Raw genomic sequence first — 23,656 nt, 5'->3', positions numbered from 1 at the left:
AGCTCAAAGATGTCATCATCTTGCTCGTCTGTTTCAAAATTCTTTCAGTTACGATTGCTGCTTCCCTCCATCCTATTCCGTCCCCGTGGTATTTACTCTTTTCTAAATTCTTCCACCCTGTCCCTCCAGTGTTTTGCTCCTGACTGTCCCCTCCCCCAGCCCCCCTTAACCCCTTTCCCTCCTACACTTCCCTGCAGGGTTAGATAGATTACTCTGCCCAATTGAGTGTGTATGGTATTCCTTCTTGGAGCCAATTCCGATGAGAATTAGGCTCGCTCACTCCCCCGGTCCCCATGGCCTTATTTTTTTATAGGCCCATTATCAGAGATATTTGATATGAAGAATTTTCCCCCCACTGGACTGCTCCTCTTATTCCAGATGCATTAATTTGGTGCAAAAGCTCTTCGGTTTCATGTAATCAGTGTTATTTTATCTTTTGAAATTGCCTCTATCCCTTGGTAAAGAATCCTCATCTCCTGCCTAGACCTGTGAAGGGCATGTGACCTGCTTCTAATTTTTTTTTTTATGGTCTGACTTCTAATGTGCAGGTCATGTATCCATTTTGAATTTATTATGGTATAAGATTTTGATAGCCTCCACATTTGGTTTGGTATTGCCAGCTTCAACATTTAAGGGGAAAAAAGCATGTAAAATACTGCTTCCTTTTATGATCTTAGAAAACTTGGGCTTTTAAAAAATATTAGGGCTATGTACACTAATAAAAATAATACCAGATCAAACGTGCAGTTAATAGCAACCTTGTATTGTTTTTTGTAGAATATGAATGCACTCATATATTAGTATCCAAATATACAAATATCAGACAGTATTATATAAAAATTATCACAAAGCAAGAATTTATTTATAAGAAGTTTTCTATCTTTTTTACAGAAATAAAAAGGAAAAAAAATAGAGGACAATGTTGTAAAATAGACAAGCACTTCTTGTTATTTCCTAAGGGCTTGGGCTCATTTTGCAAATAAGTAAAACCATATAAAAATAGCTTTCAAACCCTTGTAGTCCCCAAAACAAAACATCGATCACCAAGGACTCCTAGAATTTTTCTTCACTTTTCCCAAAGATGATGGCATACACAAATAGAAAAACGGACATACATTTACTTGACAACATACAGATTTGCAACAGCCTGGTTATCTTTCACTCATTTATTTTGTATTGCAAAATTCACCTGTTTTCATATTTTTGTTGGCTGTGGAAAAGCATAGTTAAAGGCTCAATGGAGAATAATCTTTAAACACTGATTTTTCAACAATGCTGCTGTAAAAATGTACAATAGTACACATCCTATTGCTAATTAGGAACCTTTCCTCATTTTAAAGTAAACACAGCTTTTAGGTACAAACCTTTCAAAGGTCAAGTTTGAAAAGTTGTGAGATAGCTATGCTTTTTCAAAATTTAAAAACAATAATTTCTCAATAACTTTCTCAGAAGCCAAGCTTGGCTTTTTTTTTAATACAATCAGTTTCAGTCTTAGGGGAGATCTGAGACAGTGACAGATCCAGCAGCAGCATTCCCACACCCGACAGACAGAGGGCTGTGCACTGTCAACTGAAGACCCCTCCTCTGATGTGGACGTTCTCATTCAACCCATGTTCTATCAATTTGATGTCCTCCAGATCATCTTTTATGATGCTTATCAAGTGGCTGAGGCCTTCTTGCTGTTGTTTCAAATGCTGGCATGGTTAGAGAGAGAGAAAAAATGTCAGAAAAGGCACTGGACCAGTCCTTCTATTTATGCTGATGATAATGTGTCTAGACATGTGATTCCATCAGTGCAGTGAGCTTCCCATACCAACACAGATCAGGCAGCTGGTCTATACTCGAGGCCCCGAGAGGCTCTGCCTAGCCCAGCGCTACACAGCCAGCAGCATGTGTCAGGGGTCAGCCCCAAACTCAGGTCTTCTGGCACCTCATCTATGCCACTAAGTGATAAACAGACACAGCCTGTCCACAACACTTTCCTCTGCATGCAGCACTTCACAGGCTTCGGGGGCAGAGACACCAACTATTAATAAACACTCACTGATCAAAGACGGCTCATTTCTGGGTTTTTCCACAAGGTTCTGCCATAATGTAACTACAGGTATGAAGCATCCAAAAAAGTGACATAGGACAGTGGCCTCTGAAAGTTAGAGCATGACCCACTGTCCATAACTGACTGGTGTGGCTATTCACAGAATTCTGGCTCCACCGTATTCTACTACAGTTGTGTGGTGTGGCAGCTCCCACAGAACAGAGTGTTAGGTTTGAGAGCCACAAAGCAAAACGAGTGCTTCTTGGTCACCTAACAAAATATCCGATGACTCTTTTATAACTCTCTTCAAACACCCACATCAGTGTCAGACTCAAAGAGAAATGGACACACAGGCTGCATACTGACTTAGAAAACCACAAATTAACACCATCCATGTTGCACTGAGCATGTTCTGTTAAAACAGCTCCCGATTATAATTTAATCTGGCTCAGGCCCACGGCCCACCAACTGGACACCTCTGACCTAAAATCCAAGTTCCTCACAAAGAACATTTATTAGATAAGGTTTTTGGTCGTTATTGTTGAGTCGTTTTTCAGTCGTGTCCAACTCTTTGTGACCCAGTTTGGGGTGTTCTTGGCAGAGACACTGGAGGGCTTTGCCATTTCCTTCTCCAGCTCATTTTACAGATGAGTAAACCGAGGCAAAGTTAAGTGACTTGCCCAGGGTCACACAGCTAGTGATTGTCTGAGGTGGGATCTGAACTCAGATTTTCCTGATTCCAGGCCCGGCACTCTTTCTATTGCACCACCTAGCCACCCTGTAAGTTTTTTTTTTTTACCTTTCCCTAAAGATTTTTAGAATAAACTTTAGAAACAATAGTGGAAGTAAAAAGGGAAGCTTTCAGTGAGACAATCGGTACTGCTCTCATGGGAATAGCTACAGAATTCACATTAAAAGGCCCACAACCTTCACGGCAATTGAGTCCTTTCTCACCCACATTAAGTGCATCATTTACCTGCTTGATTTCCCGTAGAAGATCTGCATCCACATAATACCGCTCTTCCGATTTCACAGCTCCAAAGTGATTCTGCATCCTGATCTGGGACATTAACTCATTCAGGCGACCCTAAGACAGGACGGTGCAAGATATAGCTGGTCTGGCAAAGCTCCTGAAAAAGAGCACTGCTGGAAGGTGTAAACATTCTAACTCTGGGAGAAATAGGTCTCTCCTCAGGCCAATATTTATTGCCATCACTTAAGTTCCCAAGAAAAAGCCTGTGTGTTTGGCAAGGACGAGAGGATCAACTCGCTGGGCTCCTGGCCCTGTGCCCGTTTATCGCTCACCTTGAACTGTGTCGGTGCGTTTAGTTCACACTGAATCGTATCAAGCTGTACACGGAGCTGCTCTTCATCAGCCTGGATGGCATAACCGCTCTTCCTCTGAATCTCCTGCTTAATCAGGACCTGCAAAAGCAAGAGCTTTTTCCTTTTCAGTTGTGTCCCAGGGAATTTTACTTCTGTGCTAAACTGAAGCAGCTTTCACTTTGTTCTTTTCTTTCCCATTTACTGGGATGGGGGGGGGGGGCTATATTTCAAAACAACTGACATAAAAATCAAAGGGATCAATAAAACTTGGAAAATAAAGCTTTAATGGAAAAAGCAGCTTTACTGTTAGACTGCGCCAAATCCAATTTCACTTAATCAAAATTTGAATTACCCTGAACAATAAATGCTATTTGGAAAAGTTGTCGAACTTGAGTAACTTAATATCTTATTCGACTCAGGTCCATAAATGTCCGTCTGGTTTAGTTCAATGGTTTATCCAGCCTAGTGTTAATTCTTTAGCTACTTACTTTTTTTTTTTTTAGGTGAGGCAGTTGGGGTTACATGACTTGCCCAGGGTCACACAGCTAGTATGTGTCAAGTGTCTGAGGTTGGACTTGAACTCAGGTCCTCCTGACTCCAGGGCCAGGGCTTTATGTACTGTGCCACCCAGCTGTCCCCCCTGGTGTGAATTCTTAGCCTGGGGCACTGAATGTTTGATGCAGTGACCCACCAGATCAAGCTCAAAGGTTCCCAACTTCTTCAGAACTCATCTGAGAGTGACCTGTGACTTGGCCTAATTCGTGGAGTCCTAGATTTGAAGCTAGAAGGGTCTGAAGAGGCTGCCTCGATCAACCTTCTCACTCTGCTGATGAGGAACCTCAAAGCCCAGAAAGATTAAGGGATTTCCCCAAAGTCCCTCCCAGTGACTCCAAAGCCAGTGTCCTTTGACTGTATTAACAGCAGTAGTGGCTCATGCTCATCAACCACAGCACTGCAGAGTCCATGAGCTTCTCTGATCTTCCCACAATCCTGTGAGGAAACTGAGGCTAAGAGACATTCAAGTGACTCACCAGCCCAGTGGCGGAATCTGAACCCTGCTCTTCATGATTCCAAGTCCAATACCCTAACCACCTTCTTCAGCCACTGCTACCATGGCTGTGTATGTGAATGCATTTTATCTCTTATCGCTTAGGCTGATAAATACGTACATCCCATATGATAAGAGTCTACAAACATTCAGTTAAAACAGCTAATTTTAATTTGTCCTAAAACTACCTTCAAGTTTTATGGGGCGATCTCAATTTAGTTTTTCCAAACGTCCGTGTTACTCTTTATTGCTTTACAGCACCAAGAATAAGAAATGATTTAACACTTAAAGCTGAATTCAGATCACAGACCTACTAATTGCCTGAGTGATGGCTGACCTTCAGCAGGGGTTAGATAAGAGGACCTCTCAGGTCTCTGATACTTCTGACTCCTGTGATCTCATGAGCCACAACAGTGACAATAATGATGACGGCTGACATTACTAAGTGCCAGGTACTGGGCTAAGTGACCAGAAGGACTAAGAATGTCCTTTGTCATAGACAAAAGAGAAAAAAAAAAAGAGGAAGAGGAAAAACCAGACAGAGCTCTCAGATATGTCTGTCTGGAATAGGCCTTTTCCATTAAAAAAAAAGTGGATCCTCCAGGAAAAGAATACCAGAATAGCCTGAGAACAGCTCCCTATCGCTACCTGCAAGGTCCTATGGGAAAGCTCCATGAGTTTCCTCTTGTATTGTGCTATTTTGGCCAGAGTGGTTGTCTGATTCTTCTGTAACTCACTGATATCTTCAGATATAATCTATGAAGGAAAAACATTGAAGTACAGTTATTGCAATGGTACCTCGATGCACTTTTAAATTCTCAAAACACAGTAGTGCCGGACGCCACAATCTGTTAGATACTAACATGCAACAAGTCTAGCGAGTGAGACAGCTAAGGTTCACCTGGCCCCTGATCACTCCCAGAAAGATGGGGTTCTAGGGAGACAGGGGTGCCCTAAACCAGGGAAGAAGGCTGCAGTTCATTTTTACAGAAGCACCCCACCTTCCAGCCAGCGGACAACTAGGAGGAAGCAAGCTACTGTCTCATTACGATGACCAAGAATGAGGGTGTGCACTGCCCTCCCTTTATTGTGGCTGCTTGGGGGCTATTATTGAGTTTGGGATATTGCATGAAGGTACTCTCAGAATTGATGCATCTGTTGGTTGGTTTTGCTGAATTTTTTTTTCAGTCTTTCTCTTTTTTTAATCTTTATTAGGAAACCCAGAATCACACCAAATCAGGAACTCAGAACCTGACTATGTAAGTTATCCTATAGATAAGACCAGAAGCAGAGTCACCCTCCCCATTAGTGGCCTGTGGTAGGTCCACTGAACTCCACATTAACAACGAACAAACAACCCTGAAAGGTTCAGAGAGGGAAAGATGACCTTGCGGCCTCCCAGAGGGGCAAAGATGCAGATCTAGGGCACCCACCCCCCTACCCCACAAAGAGGAACAACTGTCTTCAACAAGCACACTAATACACTGTTGGTAGAAAAGAGGAAAAAGTGAGTGAAAAAAGTCCCACATGTATCAAAACATTTATACAAGTCCTTTTTGTGGTAGCAAAAAACTGGAAACAAAGTAGGTGCCCATTGATTGGGACTAAATAGATTGTAGTATGTTACTATGAGAAGACTTCAGAGAAACTTGGGAAGATGTGCCTAAGCCTCTGTAATTGGAGTAAGCCAAACCAAGAAAACAACAGACACGATGACAACACTCCATCATTATGAGGGCCAAGTGTGGCCCATGGACATCTCAATCACAAAGCAGGGACTTCTGGATGGAATTCTCCAGATGTAATCCACTGCTTGTACTTCTTTGGTCCTTGTTACAAGAAAAGGCAAAGGAGGAAGAAGGCCTGTATTTGGAAAGGAATGTGATGTGAACTTATAAAACATCAATAAAAAAGCCATAGTTGTAATCAAATAGGAGAAGGGCTAATTCTCTTATTTTTTCAATGAGCAGAACAAGGCCAAAATGCATAGACGCTACCAAGAGGTACACATCTGTCCAACAATGCAAAGAGACGACCTCCCCATTATATTCTGAGCAGAAACTAGGTGACATCTGCCAGTTTCTAGGGAGAAGACTCCTTTGCTGGATGGGAGCCTCCATGGCCTGTTTCATCTCCAGGTCTCTGTGCTTCTATCATATAAGGTAACTAAGATGTTCTGCAGCAGATTTAAACATTAAAAATTACTTTAAATTTTCCATGTTCTTCATCAGTCCTACCCTAAGTAACGCTCGTTACAACACTACAGAAAGTACAAAGTAACAACTGTAATATGCTGAAGTTTCACAAAAGTACTTATAAAAGCATGCATTATCTTGCTGCTTCCACTGTTACAACAACTGGCATTTCTAGGATGGCATATACAGCTATTTCATAGTTTAAAGCATTTCCACACTAGTCAAAGAAATCTCAGTCCTAAATTCAAAAAATAACTTGATAGTTTTGTGTTCTCACAATGCCTCTGTGCTACAAAAGAAACAACAGAAGAGTGAATAGCTACAATTACTAATGACAACACAGTGTATTATCTTCATGGTACCACCCCCTGTCTCAGGGGAAACCCACATGCTTACATCTAATCTGGTCTGATGCTGCTTTGTCATCTGATCTTGGACCTTCAGTCTTCGGAGAAGTTCTTTGAAGCCCACCATCGGCACAGGAATCAGCCTATAGAAACAAGGTATTTAATGTCCACATAGACACTTACAAATGACTGACAGTGTAAGAGCCTCTCCCAGATAACATGATGTTCACCATCAGAATCTAAGTGACTAATAAGCTTGCTGGTTTCACTTGGGAGAAGGGTGCTGTGATGGCACTGTTATGGGGAACCTCTGGTAAAGACAATCCCTTTACCAACCAAGATTGACAACTTTCGGCCTCAGCGAAGTTCCCTGGGGCCCCAGAGGCCATGCCCGAGTAGGCACACACTGTTACGTGTCAGAGATGGGACTGGAACCCTGGCCTCCCAGACTCCAAGGCTGACTCCGACCATTACTCCATGCGGATTTTATTAGAACAAAAGAGAGATCACGGACCTTGGTCCAAACTCCATTTTAAACTATGTCTCAAAAGATTAAGTAACTTACCCAAGGTCACACCATTAGTCAGTGGCAGCTCTGGGACTAGAGCCTGGATTTGCTAACTCCAAGTCTGATACTCTTCCCACTACACCAGATTGCCTCCTGAGCTCCAAAAATCAAACATTCATGAGAATAAATTTTACCGATCCCGCTGAGAATAAATTCCACGCATTAAACACGCATTTTGGACTCTATCCTGCTTCATAGTAGCAAGCTCTATTAATACTGTCAAATACTTGTTACTACATCAAGATGGACTTACTTTTCAGAGTCAGGGTTATCCACTTTGGCCTGTTCCCAAATAATTGGATCAACACCTACCATAGAAAAAAAGGTCTTTAAAATAAATCTTTCTGAATATATTACTGCTGACAAGTATATTAAAGATTAAACCCATCCAAATTGTCCAAATATATAAACAGATAAACTTCATACTTGTTAAGGGGTCATAATTATACAAGGGATACAGTGATGCATTTAAAAAAAGTTTAGCATAATGGGAAAATTAAAAAAAAATCAAATGTAATGGGTATTTTTATCTTTCTGTGTCATAAAGAATCATTATGAAGTCCTATTCATAATTCACAACATGAAGCACAATACAAAATGGCAGAAGATGGCAAAGAATTGGAAATCAAGGGAATGCCCATCAATCGAGGAATGGCTGAACAACTGTGATATATGAACGTAATGGAACACTGTTGTGATGAGCAAGCAGATTTCAGAAAAATCTGGAAAGACTGAAGTGCACTGATGCCAAGCGAAGTGAGGCGAACCAGGAGGACACTGTACACAGTAACAGCAACACTGTGTGATGATCAGCTGTGACAGACTTGGCTCTTCTCAGCAGTGCAATGGCCCAAGACAATTCCAAAGAAATCATGATGGATGTTTTCCACATCCAGAAAAAAGAACTGTGAATTCTGAATGCAGATTGAACCAGACTGTTTCTACTTTTTGGTTGTTTTTTTTCCCCTTTTTTGAGGTTTTTCTCTTGTGTTCTGATTCTTCTTTCACAATATGACTAATGCAGAAATATGTTTAATGTGATTGTATATATGTAAACAATATCAGACTGCTTTCTGTCTTGGGGAAGAGGGAGGGAAGGGAGGGAGGGAGAAAAATTTGGAACTAAAAATCCTATGAAAACAAATGTTGAAAACTATCTTTACATGTAACTGGAAAATAATAAAATACTTTTATGATTAAAAAAAGAACAAAAAATGGCAGAAGAGTCTGACTACTTATGGGGCAGAATTTTGAAGGTTGGGGGTAAGATTAAAAACCAGTTTTATACGATAAACTTAGGTAAGACACAAGAGGCAGGCAGGCAAATGATGAGACAATCTATGACTACTTAAGAGACAACATTTCCCACTCATGGGGGTTTAGTTCAAAGAACAGACTAGCTCGGTAGGAAGGTGCTGGCACATGAGATATCTGAGGGAGCACAAGAAAGGGTTTGATGCATTTATCTTTTTTTAAAAAACACACACTTTTAATTCTGGCCTTAGAGTGCAGTGAGTGGCTAATGGAGTGTACCCTTGCCACGGGCACACACATGCCTTGGCATGGCTCCGTTTGTTGAATTCTCTCTAGCTAGATATATTTCTTTTTTTTTTTGGGGGGGGGGAGCCTTGTTTTTTGTTATTTTTTGTTGTTTTTGTTTTTTCACAGAACACTGCAGTAGAGGAACTGGCATTGCAGTCTGTTGGCACATTGGCAATTTTACATAAACCAGTAACATGTTTATCCTTTAGTGCAGAAAATCCTAATGGCACATACCCTATTAACAAACTCAGGACATTACTAATCCTTTCTTTCCCTGTTTTTTTTCAATAAACATTTTCAAAGTCTGCCCTAAAGAAGGCCATTGGCTCTCAGATAGCCAAGGACAATTGAGAATGGTTGGCGAACACCTGGATATCATCTCCTAGATGACGACTTTATCTGTTGAATTCTCCATAGAACCGGCTTCCCTGGGGTTGAGAGGGATGTTAGAGGTCCTCTTGACCAAAGCTTCTTAAACTGTGGGTTCCAACCCCATACGGGGTTTCAGCAAAGTTGACGACACTAAAAATTACGTCTACCTGTTTTAGATACCCAGGGCTGCACACAAATTTCTCAGGAGAATAGGGGTCACGAGTGGAAAAAGTTTAAGAGGCCCTGTTCTAGTCCAGCCTTTTTCCTGAAACACAAAATCTGTCCACAGAATCCCTGCCAAGTAAATCCTTCATCTCTAAATTAAATACCATCAGAGTCTGGTAATGTCACTCCTCTGGAATAAGCCTAATCATTTTTGTGGATAGCTCTAATTAAGCTCTTATTTTAAGTGAAATTCATCATCTGTAGTTTCTACACATTGGTTCCATTTCTAACCTCTGGGGCTAAGTAGAATAACTAATCTTTCTCCTACATGACAGCAACCACATATTTGAAGAAAGAACTCAAGATTGAGAGAAATAATTCCTGTTCATCAGATAAGGGATAAACACTAGGAAGCGGCTAGGTGGTACAGTGGATAGAGCTGGGACTGGAGTCTGGAAGACCCGAGTTCGAATCTAGCCTCAGGCACTTATTAGCTGTGTGGCTCTGGACAAGTCACTTAACCCTGTTTGCCTCAGTTTCCTTATCTGTAAAATAAGCTGGAGAAGGAAATGGCAAACCACCCCAGTAACTGCCAAGAAAATACCAACTGAGGTCACAAGGAGTCAGACACAAACAACAGCAAGCAGATAAAACATGGAGATGTATGCCTGCCAGAGTTCTCTGCCCACTGGGATGGAAGAGAACTAGCCCAGAGGTCAAGCTTTTTGAAAAGGATTCCCTGTGGATCACCAAGGCCCTCCACATGCTCCTTTTTTCTGATATTGTGCTGACTCATCAAGCGCTGGACCACTGCAGAGCTCTCTCAGAATGACCTTGAATCACTCAAAGGAATCTGACCTAACCACCCACGCAGGAAAAACCAAGCGGATGAAGAACATCTACCGTCCTGGTTTCAACATGCACCTAAAGTGTGTCCATTATCATGTGTCTCTGGGATGAGGAGTATGGATGATGGTGCCTAGAGAGGAAGAAGGGAAGACAGGCGGCCATCAGGAAACTAAATAAAGCTCCTTCGTTTGGCCTTGAGCTTCCTGGGAAAGCCCAAGCCTCTCTTTTTAGTATGAAGAGCTGACGGGTATTGCTGTGTGACAAGAAGTCACACAGTATGAGTGCCTGCACAGAACTAAAAATGACTCAGGCCAGAGGGCAACAGAAAGGCGCGTGGTGGGTATGAGCAAGCTGCACCCCACGTCCAAAGAACCCCAAAGGACAGGAGTAAGAGTCGCCACAAACATGTCACAGAATGAGAAGATGTACTAGTCATGGGGACAGAGGGATGAGTGACAGGTGCCATCCAAAGTGCTCCAGGAGAAGCAAGGCCACCTCCAGCACATCAGGCAGATCTCCCTGTGGCCGAGGTGTGGGCGGACAGGGACTAGACTCACACAAGGTGAAGCAGCGCAGATGGGCTGCGATCGGCCCTGGGAGGGTAACTGCTGGACTGAGGCAGTCACACATCTCCTGAATGCTCCAGAGTCCCACACTGCCCTACTTCCACTCATCCAAGTGCCCCCAACCAGACAGGGTAAATGTCCTCCTCTGGGCTGGCGGCCTCTCCCTACACTTGCTTCAGTTGGCTGATGGCAACAAAAAGAAAATGAAAGGGAATGGTAGTGTAGCCTAGGCACGAGAGGGAAAGGATGGCTGAGGAAAGGGATCCTGGCTCCTTGTCAAGGCAAAGCCAAGTTCTTCATCGTTCCTGTTCTCCATCCCCACCCCCCTCATTTCATCAATCTCTCTCCTTCCTACTGAGATGTTTCTGTATCCCCCGCTTTAAAATAAATTTCACTTGGCCATGTCACCTGCTCTGGTCATCACCCCAGCGCTCCTCCAGGGAACGCAGTTTACAACAGCTTCCTTCACTTTCTCACCACCTCAACCCTTTGTAATTCCCATCATTTTAATTAAGTGGTTACTTCAAAAAGTAACTAATGATCACCACATCCATGTTTTTTCTATTTTTATTCCCTTTAGCCCTTTTCCTACATCTGACATCACTGATTATCAATACTCCCTTTGACTTCAATGATGCGTTCAAGTTCATATATCTAAAGCTAAACTAATCATCTTTTCTCTCCTTCCCAAAGTGTATTCCCTATTTCTGCTAATGGTACCTTTATTTCCCCAATTATCTGGGCTTGAAACCTTGGAATCATTTATATGATCACTTATTAATTATACATTAATTCTATTGTCCTTTATATCTATCCCCTTCTTTCCATCCCCCACAGCCACCAATCCTTGTTACTTACACACAGTCTGAATGCTTTGCAAGTCTCTTTCCTTATACACACACCACGGTCACATTAATTTTTCTATCCCACAGCTATGGACATAGCATCTTAATGCTCAAAAGAACTCCAGTGGCTTCCAGGTGCCTACTGAATGACATTCAACTCTTTGCTTGGGTCCAACCTGCCTTTTTAGACTTCTATCACATGACTTCCCATTGGCTGAGCCAAAATGGCACTAGTCATATACCTCCACGACAGCCTCACAATATTTCACACCTGTCAAATGGGCCATACCCCTTTCTCAAACTCTTCCAGCGAAACTGGAAAGCTACCTCCTCTGTAGAGTATTCCATGATATTCCCAACAAGAGCTCTTCTAACTCTTTTAACTTTTCTTAACACTTTCTTGTATACTTTTACCTAACGTATCTTATTTCCTCCAGACCACCTCTTGTCCCCCCCATGCTTCCCGAAAACCCTTACGGTCAAGTAGTCTTATTTATCTTTGTAGCCACATGAAGACTTAGTGATTGTTAATACATAGTAGTTACTTCTACTTCTGTGATTAAAAGAATGTTTCAGTTAGCTATAATGGATATATATGGTAGAAAATGTCCATTTCTATTGCTTTTAACTTTATTATAAATCAATACAAACCACTTAGTTAATGGTTATTAACTAGCGAATATTATGTCAATTTTCTGTAGTTGAGACATCAAAATAAATACTAACTCCTTAAATTTCCGGATCAAACTCAGAAACATTAAAAACTGTGCTGGCCAAAATAGTCTCAATTATTTAACATTCTCCAAAACACCTCATGCTGAGGCAAAAATGTCACAGGTGATCTTTAGCATTTCTGCAAGAAAATGTGTGTGTAGATATTCTTGTTGAATCTGTAATTTGAGTACGTACCAGCAGGAGGATTCTGTAAAAGCTGCTTGATCTGTGTGGGAGACAGCTCTGTTCTAGTCATAGAAAGGGTCACTCCAAGTTGTTGCAATGAGGTTTTTATATTTGCTTGTTCAAAATGGGTATAAAGTGTTGTGGCTGGAACTCGCCTCGACGTGCCATTTGGAGAACGTTCAACAACATATATGACAACTTCTGTCCTGAAAGAAAATTTCAGATAAGGAGACATCAAGCTTGTATCTTCTAGCAATAAATATAAATGTTTTAGAAACGGATATGTATGTAGTTAGTATCAGAAATAACAACTGTGATACTGAATAGTAAGCTTTTTTTAAACCTTAAATAAGAAAACTTTAACTTTTCAGCATGCTATCAAAATTATTTATTTTTGAAATTTTATGATGAAAAGTCCTTTATTAAAACCCTCCAGCTTTTACCAGTGTCATAATCAATCAAAGATTATTAATGAAACACCTACTATGTCCCAGAAGTGGGAGATACAAATATAAAGAATGAAATAATTTCTACTAAAGGAGATTATAGTCTAATGGAGGTGACAAGTACATGTAAGTATAGAATAAATATAAAGAAATAAAAGTTAACTAGTGGAAAGGCACTAAGCAACCAGAGAGAATCAAGAAAGGCATCAGGGAAGGCAATAAATAAGCTTAATGTCAGATGAGAGGAAAAGCTACAAGGCAGAGGTGATGAGGGGGCACGTGCCAGGCATGGGGGATCCCATGCAAAAGCACAGAGGTGGGAGAAGGAACAAAGGAAAGGCCATGCTGGATCAATGCACAGCTCACACTAAAATCCAGCTCCAATGGTCATTCTCAGCTGCTTGGGTTAACCCTAATACTCCATCATCCCCTCTCCAAACTCTCACCAGACTCATCTTCCTTATGGCCAGAGATGGCCTGGTCACATTTTGCTCCTTACTGCCAATCAAATACAATTTAAGCTTCTCTGCCTGGCACCCGAAGCCCCCCACAAAGTGCCATCCTGCTGCCTCTCAGCATGATCTCATCTTACTCCTGACACACTCCAGGCACACAGGCTTTCTCTACTCCCTGTTTTCCTACCTATCCTTTCACCCCTAGTAAAAATGGCTCTCAACATCCCCCAAAAGAGAAAAATACCATTTTGTATAAAAATATTTCTAGCAGCTCTTTTTGTGGTGGCTAAGAATTGGAAATCAAGGGAATGCCCATCCACTGGGGAATGGCTAAACAAGCTGTGGTATATGATGGTAATGGAATATTATTGTGCCATAAGAAATGACAAGCAGGATGGTTTCAGAAAGGCCTGGAAAGACATGTATGAACTGATGGAGAGTGAAATGAGCAGAACCAAGAGAACATTGTACAGTGACAGCAGTATTGTTTGATGAAGAACTGTGAAGGATTTAACTATTCTTAACAACACAATGATATAAGACAGTCCCAAAGGACTAGATGAAACATACTATCCACTTCCAAAGAAAGAACTGATATTGATGGATAGCATGCTGCTATCTTTTACTTTCATTTTTTTATTTACTCAAGTTTTCTTTTACAAAATGACTAATATGGTAATGTTTTACATAACCATACATGGATAACCCTTATCTGATTGTTTGCCACCTCAGGGAGGGAGGAGGGAAGGAAGAGAAAGAGGGATAACAATTAGAACCCCAAACTATAAATAAAAATGTTTATTATTAAAAAAAATATTAAAGGCAGACCACAAATTAAAAAAATAGCCAACCTCACAGAGCAGCTGGTCTGGTACTTTCTAATGGACTTATTGAGCAGTCAAGTTAACCGGGTATACCTCTCATGTCCCTCCAAGATCCATGAAGACTGAGGTGTGCTGTGTCTAAACATCATTTCTCCCCTAGCACCTAGGACAGCTCTTGGCAACCAGTAGCCACACCACATCTATTTGCTGATTGGAAATGAAGTCATTTAATAAAATTTTTACATGACCATTTAAGCTTATGCTATCTTCTTGGGAACAGTTCTTCATTAAAAAATCTTAAAATTGGGGCAGCTAGGTGGCACAGTGGATAGAGCACCAGCCCTGGAGTCAGGAGTACCTGAGTTCAAATCTGGCCTCACACACTTGACACTTACTAGCTGTGTGACCCTGGGCAAGTCACTTAACCCCAATTGCCTCACCAAAAACAAACAAACAAATCTTAAAATTAATTTCCCATTAAGAAACTAGACTTCAGGAGTGCCTATAATTAGGATCAGGCAGACCTGGGAATACTTAGTAGCTGACTGACCCTGAATAAGTCACTGCAGTTTCCTTATCTATAAAATGGAGATGATAATAACTCTAGTTCTTACCTCACAGAGTGGTGGTGAGGCTCAAGTGAGACTTCAGTAAATGTTAAAGCATTAATATCAGCTATTACTTATTATGACGATTGCATACAGAAGCAATTCACAATTCCAGAAGCTAAAACTTTTATGAAACTTTTTAACACTTAATTTACACAACGACGCGCTAAATGTTTTTTCCTCTAAGTGGGTAACTTAACTGCAACACAGATCATCAGTATTAAGCATACAAAAAAATTCAAATCCAAGAGAACAATAAATGTAAACATTCCATAAACAGTGAATAAATATTGAAACAAAGACAAAACATTCTGTGATTTTCAAGTGTTTCAGGAGGGGCACAGTGTGTGAGGCAAGGCAATAACACACATGAAACACAGTAAGGATGCTACGCTATCACCACAAGACATCACGTACAAACCCTTAACGTGTACGTACTGGTCATCTGGCAACGTTTTCACACCTTCTACATTGACAGTAAGGGTCTGGTTTCCTCCCAGAATTTTATGGAATGATTCTATCAGCTGCTGTTGCTGACTTCGGATGTCTGCTTCCTTCCTATTGAAAATTAAAACCACCAATCCATCTTCATCCTTATTATTGGGCATGCAGCTATAACCCACTGCCTGTGGAAAAAGAACACAGACGATTGTGATATACAAAGATAAGCCACAGATCTCAAGCCAGTCACAAGCGCAGCACTCTGATTTCTCTGTATATAAAATGGGAATAACAGAATTTCAAACAATTAACATGTCACTGATTTTGTTGTAAAAATATAGACTTTTAGCTCAGTTTTCCAAATTATGGACTGAATATAAATGCTTATTCCCTTCTCTCTCCCTTAAAACTGCCTCAAATTTTCCTAGAACACTTTTTCTCAATCTTTCCTTTGTCTCCACAACAAGCTACCTTATATTATGCTCAACTATATGCATTCCCTCCTGTCCTTGGTAGGAAGGATCAGCATTTGTTAAGCACTTACTATGTTCCAGGAATTGTACTAAGTGCCTTCAGATGTCACAGCCACCATGGAATACGGTTATTAATCCCATTTTATAGCAGAGGAAACGAGCAGAGGTTAAGGACTTGCCCTGGGTCACACGGCTAATTAGTGTCTGAAGGCAGATTTGAACTCAGCTCTTCCTGACTCCAAGCCCAGCACTCTAATCCATTGCACCATCTAGATACTTTCAGACTACAAGCTTTTTAAGGTCTGTGTGGTTCTACATCACCCTATGTGCCTGCAAACAACAGGAGCTTCCTAATTCTTGGCTGAACTGCACGGGAAAGCCCACGCAATTCCCTGGGCCATGGTCACCAGGAGCCCCAAGTGTGAGTATGGCACCTGTTGCTGGCCTATCAGCAGAGCATCATCCTACAAAGCTCACAAGCCAGATGCCACGAGGGTTAACAGGCCATTTTGCCCTCTTTGCCAAGACAGCCCTGGCTGTCTGAAGAAGGGATGGACGGGTACTCTCGGCAGTTACAGTCCCATGTCTGGAGCACCGAGCAGATATGGAGTTCTATGAAATGACAGCAAAATCTCAAACGTTTGGCAAAATCAATTCATTAGAATAATGACAGTGTCTACTTTAAACCAGTAAATCTTCTCTTAGGGTAATGGAGATATATACAAACGAGGCATTTTTAACAAAATATTATTTCTGAATACAAATCTCTCTCAGCACCAGGTTCTAACTAAATCAGAACATTCCACCTGCTACTTCTATTATATAACATGCAGATCCCCAAACAAATGGCATTCGATTTCCGTTTCACCCACTAATGTGGAACATCGGTTGTAATTTACACAATGTCATCATTAACACTGAAAAAGAGCAACCCTGTACCTTAAATCTGCAGAAGGGATTTTCCTGGGTGAACTCCACAGGTGGAATGTTATTGTTGAAGTATCCTTTGCCTGTTCCCCAGAAGGCCTGGAGCTGATTCCATTTTGCCAAAATAGCATCTCTCTCGTCTCCCAGTAGCGTTGGGGCAGAAAGAGCACTTGCTGTATTGATCAGTTGGTTGGACTGGACGGGGGGCTGGGTGGGCTGGCTGGGCTGGCTGAAGAGGCCGCCTAAAGCTGAGGGAGAGATGGACAGGTCGCTCTTAGAAATCAGAACAAGCCTGTATCAAGGGAGACGGAGAGCAAAAGGTTCCGATGACCACATTATCACCACTAACACGTCCAGCAGAAGAAATACTTTCAGTCATTCCAAGTGGACAGAGTGCGGGGCTCTGGATTCCCATCCTGCCTCCAGTACTCATTAGCTGTATAACCACGTGCCCTGACTTTGCTAAGCCTCGCTTCTGTGGCCTGTAAAACAGGCTCCGACATAACATGTATGTAAAGCACTTTGTAGCCTATAGGGAGCCGGACAGATGCCTGCCATGGCTCTTGTTCTGAGGATCAAAGGGCTCTGGGACTTATTTCCCTTTGGTTCCAATGCAGAGAAGTTAGGAAATGGATCCTGGAACTCTCAGACAACAGATGATTAAACCCAGTCCAGAAAGCTTTGTTGCTAATCAGCAGTGTTCCACTCTGATACTGTAGGGGATTCTGTTTGGCTGTCCTCAGATTCATCTTACAATATGTAAGATTCTATAATATTTTCTTACTTAAGCCTTCATAGAGCCAGAAGTTAACAAAGGTCGTAGCTATTAGCATATCTAGAGCAAGACAAAGACTACCATCTCTTTTAGTTGACTCTCCCATAAGAATTGGAAAGATTTGTCAAATATATGTTAAATTTGAAGGGGGCCTTTAACGATCACACCCAATAATATTTAGACCCTTTTGATTTGCTGTGTTAAGTACCTTTTCAATACATCTCTTAGGGCAGCTAGGTGGCGCAGTGGATAGAGCACCGGCCCTGGAGTCAGGAGGACCTGAGTTCAAATCCGGCCTCAGACACTTAACACTTACTAGCTGTGTGACCCTGGACAAGTCACTTAACCCCACAATTGCCTCACCAAAAAAAAAAAAATCAAGTACCTCTTTTGGTTATGAATTGAAACTTCTGTAAAAACCATCCTGCCTTTACAGGACAACCAGACTTTGTTCTATCAGGCTTTATCACTATTTCAAGGGATATGATCTGACGCAAAGTGGATGAAAATGTTTAACACAAAGTCACGTTATAATGGAGCAGAGTGCTATCTTAAGGCAGTATTTTCCACATCTACACAGACAGTTAAGATTTAACTTGTGTTTGGGGTTCAATTTCTACTATCTGTCTTCAGAACAAAGGAAGACCTTTGTGATAAATATAGACCAAAACCTGAATGAATTTCAGTACAAAAAATTCCAAGTGACCAATATATCAGGTCAAATTATACATTATGATATATGATAACTGAGAAGAAATCATTTCAAGAAATAAAATACACTGCTATTCCTTTCCTCTCTACAGCCTGGAAATCCAGTTTCATTGGGCGGGGGGGGGGGGGGGGTGCAAAAACCAGCAGGAAATCTCAAAATATCTAAAGGAGTCCTCAGGATGAACATTCTCAAACTGCCTCGCTGTGGCCCTAGTGCTACTGACTGGGAAAATTCAGAAACTGTAACAGGCCTTTTATCCCTAGTAAAATATTACTTTTCAAGCAACTGACAAGCACATTCAGTACCTGCCCATATGCCAAGAGCTGTGCTAAGCACTGAGGGTACAAATACAAAGAATGAAATCATCCTCATTCTCAAGAAGCTTACATTTTAGTGGGAGAGAAAAGAAGTACCCATAGAAATATACAGGGAATAAAAATGTAAGAAGAATACAAACAAATACAACATTGTTAAGGCAGGAGGGCGCTAGAAGTTGAGGGGCTCGGCAAAGGCTTCCTGGAGAAACGCATCATAAGGGGGGGGGGGGATTCTTTCTATGAAACATTAAAAGAAAAGGGGACGGCCCCTGCAAAGGGCATGTGTGAGCCCGCGAGAAGGCCCGCTTGCTGGATGAAGAGTGTGGGAGGAGAGTGACCTAGAGGCCAGAAGGACAGGTGTGGGTCAGGTTGTGCAGGATTTTCAAAGTAAACAGGAGTTTCTAGTCTATCCTAGAGGCAGGAGGAGGCCACCAGGGCTGGCTGAGTCGGGGAGCCATGAGGTCAGATCTGCAAACAAGAAAAACTGCGACGAATTTGAGGGTTTGGGGGAGTGTGGGGGGCCAGGGGCATGACTCTCAAAATGGATCAGGCAGTGTTTAAAATAATGAGAGTCACATCACCAAAACCTGGAAAGGCAGCAGCACCCTAGGAGGAGTGCGGTCAACGCTACCCAGTGCTGCGAGAAGCAGCAGGACTAGGATGGAAAAAAGACGGTCAGAACGTCACTGGTAACCGTGAGGAGATGAGGCTAGAAACTCCACAGCAGAGGGCTGAGGAGAGACGAGGAAGCTGCAAGTGTAGACAGCGAGGGAGCACAGTGGAAGGGGATGGCAAGGCACAGTATCAAGGACAGAGGAGACTTGGGCATGTCTAGGAACCAGGTGAGAAGAGGGTGAAGATGTGAGAGATGAGGCGATGAATGAAGATGCAATCTGCAGGAGATGCCAGAGCAGCAAGGAATCAAGTCTTGGCAGGGAGAAGGGCCACTTCTTTGTCAAAAAACAGGGGAGGGGCAGCTAGGTGGCGCTGTGGATAGAGCACCGGCCCTGGAGTCAGGAGGACCTGAATTCAAATCCGACCTCAGACACTTGACACTCACTAGCTGTGTGACTCTGGGCAAGTCACTTAACCCCAACTGCCTCACAAAACAAAAAACAGGGGAAAGCAGAGAGTGGAAGATACTATAGAGGGGTTCTGAGGGGAAGAGAAGAAAAGAGAGAAACCCTTTAGCACATGGCCTTAATTCTCAGCAAAGCAGGAGGCAAGGTCCTCAGCTGAGAGTGGGGTAAGGAAAGATTCTGAAATATGGAATCCATTAAGAAGAAACAAAAGGATTAAATGACTATAATGAAGGCCCAGTTAAGGATGGATAACATGAATATACAAAGTTCATATGACAGAGAAGGTCATACAATGATGAAAAATGTGAAATGACCAAACAGTTCACAGTAACAGACATGCATTTTTGCGGAGTGAAACAAACTTCTCATACTCACTACTTTGAGTCTGCTGTGTGTTGAATGTCCCAAATCCTAGCCCAGTTCCCAAACCAGTACTGGATCCTGTAGTTGAGCCAAAGCTAGTGGTACCAAATCCAAAACCTTTGTTCTGAGTAGCACCAAAGAGTCCTTGGAAGGAAAAATTGGGTTTACAAAAGTATTAGCAGAAAATGTAACTGTCCAACTAGCCCGTGCCAATGCTGTTTAGTTCTATACTTGACTCTATCTGGTTTGGGCTCTTACCACTTGTGCCTGTGTTAGTGGGAGCAGAAAAGCTGAATGCAGAACCTGCCGTCGTGGTGGTGGTTCCAAACCCTCCAAACGTACCTAGCAAATAACAATAGAGAACACGGAAACATCACTGTTAGTATACTGTTTCTGGTCAATAGTGGCTCTACTCTTATCCTGGGGGTTTATAAACTTATTTTATAAAAATGTTCTAACTATATTTCAATGTAATGTTTTTAAAAAGAATCTCATGTATATCACACACACACACACACACACACACATAGATGTATATATACACTCACATACACACATATATAAACATTCTGAGAAGAGGTCATAGGCTTCACTTCAAGGTAAGGTCCAAGACAACAAAAAGGTTAAAAAAATCCTGCCAGTATTTTAGATATTTAAAATTTAATATACATCTTATAAAATACTAATAGATGTAACCTAGTCCTCACTTGCTTTTGTTCCACACTTTAAGATACACTCTGATTTGGCCTCCATTTCAGTCAATATATTATCTTGCTATGCAAAACTCAAGAACATATTTTGAAGTTCAGAGTAAAATAATACTTCCAAAGGTACCAAATAAAGTGATCAATAGAGCACAATTTATCATCAATTGAGGGTGCATGTCACATACTTACCGTAATATAAAAGAAGCTGAGTAGTTAATTTACAGTTTATAAAATCACAATAGAAACTTATCAATGGTCAAAAAGAATAGTGAAGTATTCTACAAATATGACATTGATGTAAGTGATTTAATACATGGATTACAATCAATAAAAATGGAAATGCCAGTGTTTTTTAAAAAATGAATGTTGAATTCTTTTGTAAAACGATCCATAATAAACACTGTCATTTATTTTTGCTAAGTTGTAGCTCTATTCAGAAGCACAAATCAAACACAAAACTCCATAATTCTCCACTGTTAATTTTATGCAAAGTAATTAATAACATGTAAAGTAGTATTAAAGTAGTATTAGAGTGTAAGCCCCCTGAGAGCAGACTGTTTTCTTCATCTTTGAATGCCTAGTGCCTATCATAGTGCCTTGTACATAGCAGATGCTTAATAAATATTTGTCGAATTGAATTCAAAAGAATGTAAGTACTCTGTAATTAAAAAAAAAAAGTAGTACCTGAAGAATACAATGCATGATTATTCTACTCTAGGAAAACTCAATATACTTTTTCACTTATTAAAGTTTTTGTTCAAAGTTAAGCATATAATAGCTTGAACATGTAGATTCTAGACACTGGATTCACAAAAAAATTTAAAGAATTATCCAAAAATCAGTTTTGAGCAGCAAAAAAAATTTCTGAAAGTAAGTTTTTAATAGGAAAAAAATTTGCAGTGGGCATCAAGTGACCGATTAAGTCATGTAAAAGCAGGGAATAATAAATTCATATACAAGCAACTGAGTCAAAAAGTTTTCTAAGAAAAAACCTATAAAAGTAGGTATACAAAGTACAAATACCTGTGCATATCCTTTTGCCGATCTAAAAAAAAGTCTTAAAACCACAATTTCACATTACAATCGGCATCAGCACCTGTCAGAACACAAACAGAATGCTTACCCAACTCACCAGTCTATTTTAGAACATGGTGTTTTGGGTGACTGAACCAAATTCCTCACTATTGAGCTCAAACAATGAGTGACAAGGGGCAGAAAACTCTTTAAAGAATAAAGGACACTATAGTAGCTGGCTCGGGGGAAGAAACTATTACTTTACAGTTAGAAAAAGCCAAACGAGAGATTTAAAGCTGTTTGTATAAGATTTGTTTCTTCTGAGAAAACAGCTATAACTGTCACACTGATGACAACAATCTGATGAAATTCCAAAGGACAGATGTAGGAATGATGAATGATGACTGCAGGAGTCCAAGAATCCAAGGAAAAATAGGCTGTCTGCATAAATTGGATGTTGCTCCAACTACCCAGGGCTATAATTTGGATTTTGTTTTCCAGGAAGAGCCACCAGGATAACCCCCTTTTCCAAAAGCGGGTGAGAATTGGTGATCACACTCCCCAGGAGGACCCCCATTTGGGGAGTCTGGATTGAAAATCGCCCCCTGGTTCCTGCGGCTACGGCTCAGGGCAGAGGGGGGAGGGGTGCCCATTTTTGGAGTCCTGCTTGAACATCCACGAGGTGACGGGGGTCTCTCTACCTGCGCTGGCCAGAGGGTTACCAAAACTGAAGGGGGCCGCGGCGGTGGTGGTAACCCCGAAACTCCCAATATTAAAGTTCACTGCCGGATTAGCCGCTAATCCGAAACCCCCAAAATTAAACCCACTGTTGGTGGAGGTGGCGGCCTCCAGCCCACCAAATCCTGACGGGCGGGAGGGAGGGGGAAAGAGGGAGAGAGAGAGAGAGAGAGAAAAGAAAGCACAGTGAGAATTACGAGGCTCAGATCGGGGGAGCCCCGGGGGGAGCCCCGGCGGGGCGGGCCCGCACACAGCCGGCGCTACGGAAATGCTCGCCCGGCGCGCAGCCGCCGACCAGCGGGGCGCGGAAGGCGGGGCTCGGGGCAAGGACGCGGGGGGCCCCGGGCCCGGGGGGAGGGTCCCCCCTCCCCCTCCCCCGGGACGTCGGGGCCGGGGGACGCTGGATCCTTCGCTCATCGCCCCGCCGGGTCCCCGGCCGCGTCACCGCCCCGCCGGCCCTCGGGGGTCACCTCCCGGTCCTCCTCAGCTCGGGGACACCCACGCGGGGCCGGGCCTGGTCGTGGGCGGCGGGAGGGAGGGGTCCCCGTTCGGATCTCCCCAGCCCGCCCCGCCCCCGCCCTCCACACTCACCCGTGGGGGCCGCGGGGGTAGCTGCCGTGGCCGTGCCGCCCGCGGGAGTCCCGAAATTGAAGGCCATGACGCCCCCGGGACCGCGGCAATTCCCACGGGGCGCTCGGTGCAACCGGCGGAAGGGTCCGGGCGGGCAACGGGAACCCGAGAGGCGAGGGTTCCCGGGAGCGGCAGGTGGCGGCGGGGGGGGGCGGGGCCTCGGAGGAAGCCCGCGTCGCGTCGCGTTTCTGTGGCGTCACTGGGGAATTGTTACGTGAGGCGCGGCGGGAGGGAGGAAGTGCGCGTGCGCAGGCTCTCCGCCGCAGGGCTCAGAGGGGAATACGGCGAACGCTTCAGGCCGCGCCGGCAGCCCTGAACTGCGGCTGCTCTGAACTGCGGCTGCTCTGAACTGCGGCTGCTCTGAACTGCGGCTGCTCTGAACTGCG

At 42.7% G+C, this 23,656-nt stretch overlaps 1 protein-coding gene across 2 annotated transcripts; it reads right to left on the bottom strand.

Annotated features, from left to right (window-relative positions):
* Window positions 1–1,151: 1,151 nt before the first annotated feature.
* Window positions 1,152–23,427, bottom strand: NUP54 (nucleoporin 54). Of its 2 annotated transcripts, XM_043971307.1 has the most exons (13): window positions 23,232–23,427; window positions 22,604–22,765; window positions 20,440–20,523; window positions 20,194–20,325; window positions 16,945–17,180; window positions 15,530–15,717; window positions 12,768–12,964; window positions 7,773–7,827; window positions 7,001–7,094; window positions 5,058–5,165; window positions 3,341–3,460; window positions 3,012–3,122; window positions 1,152–1,694 (listed from the first exon to the last, which is right to left on the bottom strand). In XM_043971307.1, exons 1-13 carry the CDS (start codon window positions 23,296–23,298, stop codon window positions 1,566–1,568), a joined length of 1,683 nt encoding a protein of 560 aa, XP_043827242.1. In that variant the 5' UTR covers window positions 23,299–23,427; the 3' UTR covers window positions 1,152–1,565. The 2 variants fall into 2 exon arrangements, with proteins under 2 accessions (XP_043827242.1, XP_043827243.1); XM_043971308.1 differs by lacking the exon at window positions 22,604–22,765.
* Window positions 23,428–23,656: the final 229 nt, after the last annotated feature.

Source organism: Dromiciops gliroides, chromosome 6 (assembly GCF_019393635.1).
Source record: "Dromiciops gliroides isolate mDroGli1 chromosome 6, mDroGli1.pri, whole genome shotgun sequence".
Lineage (NCBI taxonomy): Eukaryota > Metazoa > Chordata > Mammalia > Microbiotheria > Microbiotheriidae > Dromiciops > Dromiciops gliroides.
Note: the sequence above shows the minus strand (reverse complement) of the source record. Positions and strands in the feature narration are given on the sequence as shown.

Coding starts and splice junctions, on each gene's coding strand:
- NUP54 (XM_043971307.1), bottom strand. CDS start 23,298: ATGGCCTTCAATTTCGGGACTCCCGCGGGCGGCACGGCCACGGCAGCT. Junction 22,766..23,231: donor TACCCCCGCGGCCCCCACGG/GTGAGTGTGGAG, acceptor CCCGCCCGTCAG/GATTTGGTGGGCTGGAGGCC. Junction 12,965..15,529: donor AAAACGTTGCCAGATGACCA/GTACGTACACGT, acceptor ATTTTCTTTCAG/GACAGAAGTTGTCATATATG.